The sequence below is a fragment of the Cervus elaphus genome, chromosome 18 (assembly GCF_910594005.1).
Source record: "Cervus elaphus chromosome 18, mCerEla1.1, whole genome shotgun sequence".
Taxonomy (NCBI): Eukaryota; Metazoa; Chordata; class Mammalia; order Artiodactyla; family Cervidae; genus Cervus; species Cervus elaphus.
The window spans coordinates 93,973,945-93,976,328 of NC_057832.1; the positions used below are offsets into that span (position 1 = coordinate 93,973,945).

At 44.0% G+C, this 2,384-nt stretch overlaps 1 protein-coding gene across 1 annotated transcript; it reads right to left on the reverse strand.

Moving 5' to 3' along the window:
* Nucleotides 1–895: 895 nt before the first annotated feature.
* TAS2R16 (taste 2 receptor member 16) lies at nt 896–1,801 on the reverse strand. The gene has a single exon (XM_043872083.1). It carries the CDS (start codon nt 1,799–1,801, stop codon nt 896–898), a length of 906 nt encoding a protein of 301 aa, XP_043728018.1.
* Between the last annotated feature and the right edge of the window lie 583 nt (nt 1,802–2,384).

A 2,384-nucleotide genomic window follows, 5' to 3' on the forward strand; every position in this document is an offset into this window, starting at 1 on the left:
TCATTCCATTTTGTAGTACACTGAAGAGGCAAGAATCCAGCCAGTGGAAACTATGTGTGTGTGTGCACGTGTGTGTGTGTGTTTAGTCGTTCAGTCGTGTCTGACTCTTTGTGACCCCATGGACTGTAGCCTGCCAGCCTCCTCTATCCACAGAATTTTCTAGGCAAGAATACTTGAATTGGTTGCTGTTTCCTATGCCAGGGAAACAACCAATCAAATTAAATTGCTAATATTTGAACAAATTCCAAGATCAACCTAGATTGGGTAAGTCATCTCCTTTTCTGGGGAACATGTAATGTCTTAGCAAATGCAAATGAAAGAGTTAAAATTTGATATGAGTTTTGAAAGCATAAAGGCACTGTATTTGGAAGAGACACAAATAAGGAAAATCATATTATAGGATAAAAGTTCAGAAGCAGCAGAGAGGGATATTCAAGATCTTTTCCTGACTAAAGTAGGGAAGGTAAATTAAGGGCTTTAGTATGGAGAACATTCAGGGTATGGGCAATAAACTCTTATAGGGAAGAGACTCATATTAGTATGTGAAGAATTGGCAGTCATAGACTAGGTCAAATAAAAACAAAATGGGGACACCATGATTTTGGATCTCTTGTGTTGAATATACCGGGAGAAAGATCCCAGGGGTAGAGAGGTAGAGGAAGTCATGAGAGAGTTTGCACCAACCTGGGGACTGTGGACAGGAGAAGGAAGTAGTGGCATGGAACAGAGGAGCTTGGTTGTTTGGAGATAGATGGCTGTGGGCAAAGAGAATGAGGCTGACGTTCATGGTTTCTCATTGTCTCAGGGGGATTGTCGAAATCCTGCCAGTTCGGTTATTGGTATTAGTTGTATCAGTGCAAAAGCTCATTTGCCCAGAGGTCTTGTCCCCTATGCCTCAGGCAGCTTCTAGGCTCCAGCACCTTGCCTTTAAAACTCTTTTAAGTTTGGCACTGCTCAGCATTAGTAAAGTAGAATGAATAGAGACTAATGCATAGATGATAGCTTCCCAGGCCCAGAACCAGGACTCTTTATTAAATAGGACATCCAAGATGGAGAGGAGCACGGTCAGAAAATAAAAGGTGAACAAGGTGAGGAAGATGGCAAGAGACCTCAGGGCGGCAGAGTGAGCTTCCAGGCTGGAGTTGGAGTGGCCCGTGTGAAGGTCTTTCATCTGCTTCAGATGTCGGGATAATAAGGCCATGAGCAAGACTGTGGAGGCCAGGAACAGGAGGAAAGGAATAACCAACACAACCACTTTCTGCAGTGTGGAAAAATCCCACAGGAATGCCTCAAGTCTCTCAAGCATGGTGCTGTTTCTAGCGAAAAGCTTCATGGAGATGAATTGAATATTGATGTAATAACTAGTAGCTGAAAAGATGATAGACACACAAGAAATCAACAGAGAGCCCAGCAACAGCCGAGGAACCAATCTCACAATTCTCCACTTCAGCCAGAGGAAGATGGGGTGGCTGAAGAACGAGACTTTCACACAGTAGAAGACAGCAAGCAAGCTGGTCAACCAGAAGGAAAGGATGTTAGTAAATTCCCAGACGATCCCGAAATACCAAAAATTATAATTAGGGTGGAAGTGGGAGCCAAAGTTGTACAACATCGATGACCACAGTTGAAAGAAGCGGCAGATGCCCAGGCTGGTGAGAATCATGTCCACAGGTGGCAGCCTTTGAGCCTGCACCCACTCTCTGCCCAGCGCTACGACAATCAGGCTGCTCTGCCCAGTTATTGTCAAGAACTCAAGCATATAGATGATCATGAAGAAGACAGAGAGTTGGCTGGTTATCATCCTTCTATTCCAAAGAAACTTCCTGGGCATGTACTCAGAATCTCTGCCACAGTTTCCAGTTTGGGACCAGGTTCCTGGCCCCATTAGTGTTTCATGCAAGAAAATACCTGCCTCCCAATGCAAATTTTCCCTGGCTTAATTTTGACTTTGCCATTTTCCTAGCTGCAGGATTTGCTTATGCTTTGTTTACTGGTTTGTTATCAGGCCTGGATACAGGGAAATGTGGTTGGAATGTGGACTCCTGCTTTTGAGGCGATTTGATTATTTCCATATAAGACATCCCTATTTCATAACCATGCTGTTTATATCTTCTGAGGTGTCTTTAGCTTATTTCTCCATCATTTCCATAGGATAGTCTCACTCTTTATACCTACAACTTGAACTACAGGAAAGAGAAATCCTCTGTCCATTCATGTCCCAGGTAATATTTCTAGTCTGCTCATGGAGTGCTGTAACAATGTCAACTTCAAAAACCCTGTCTCCCCAGCTTCTGCAGCCGCTGGGCACAGATGCCACGATCAAAGTTTGAACCTCTCTGATGTGTGCGCTCAGTCAGTCATGTCTGAGTCTTTGTGACTCCATG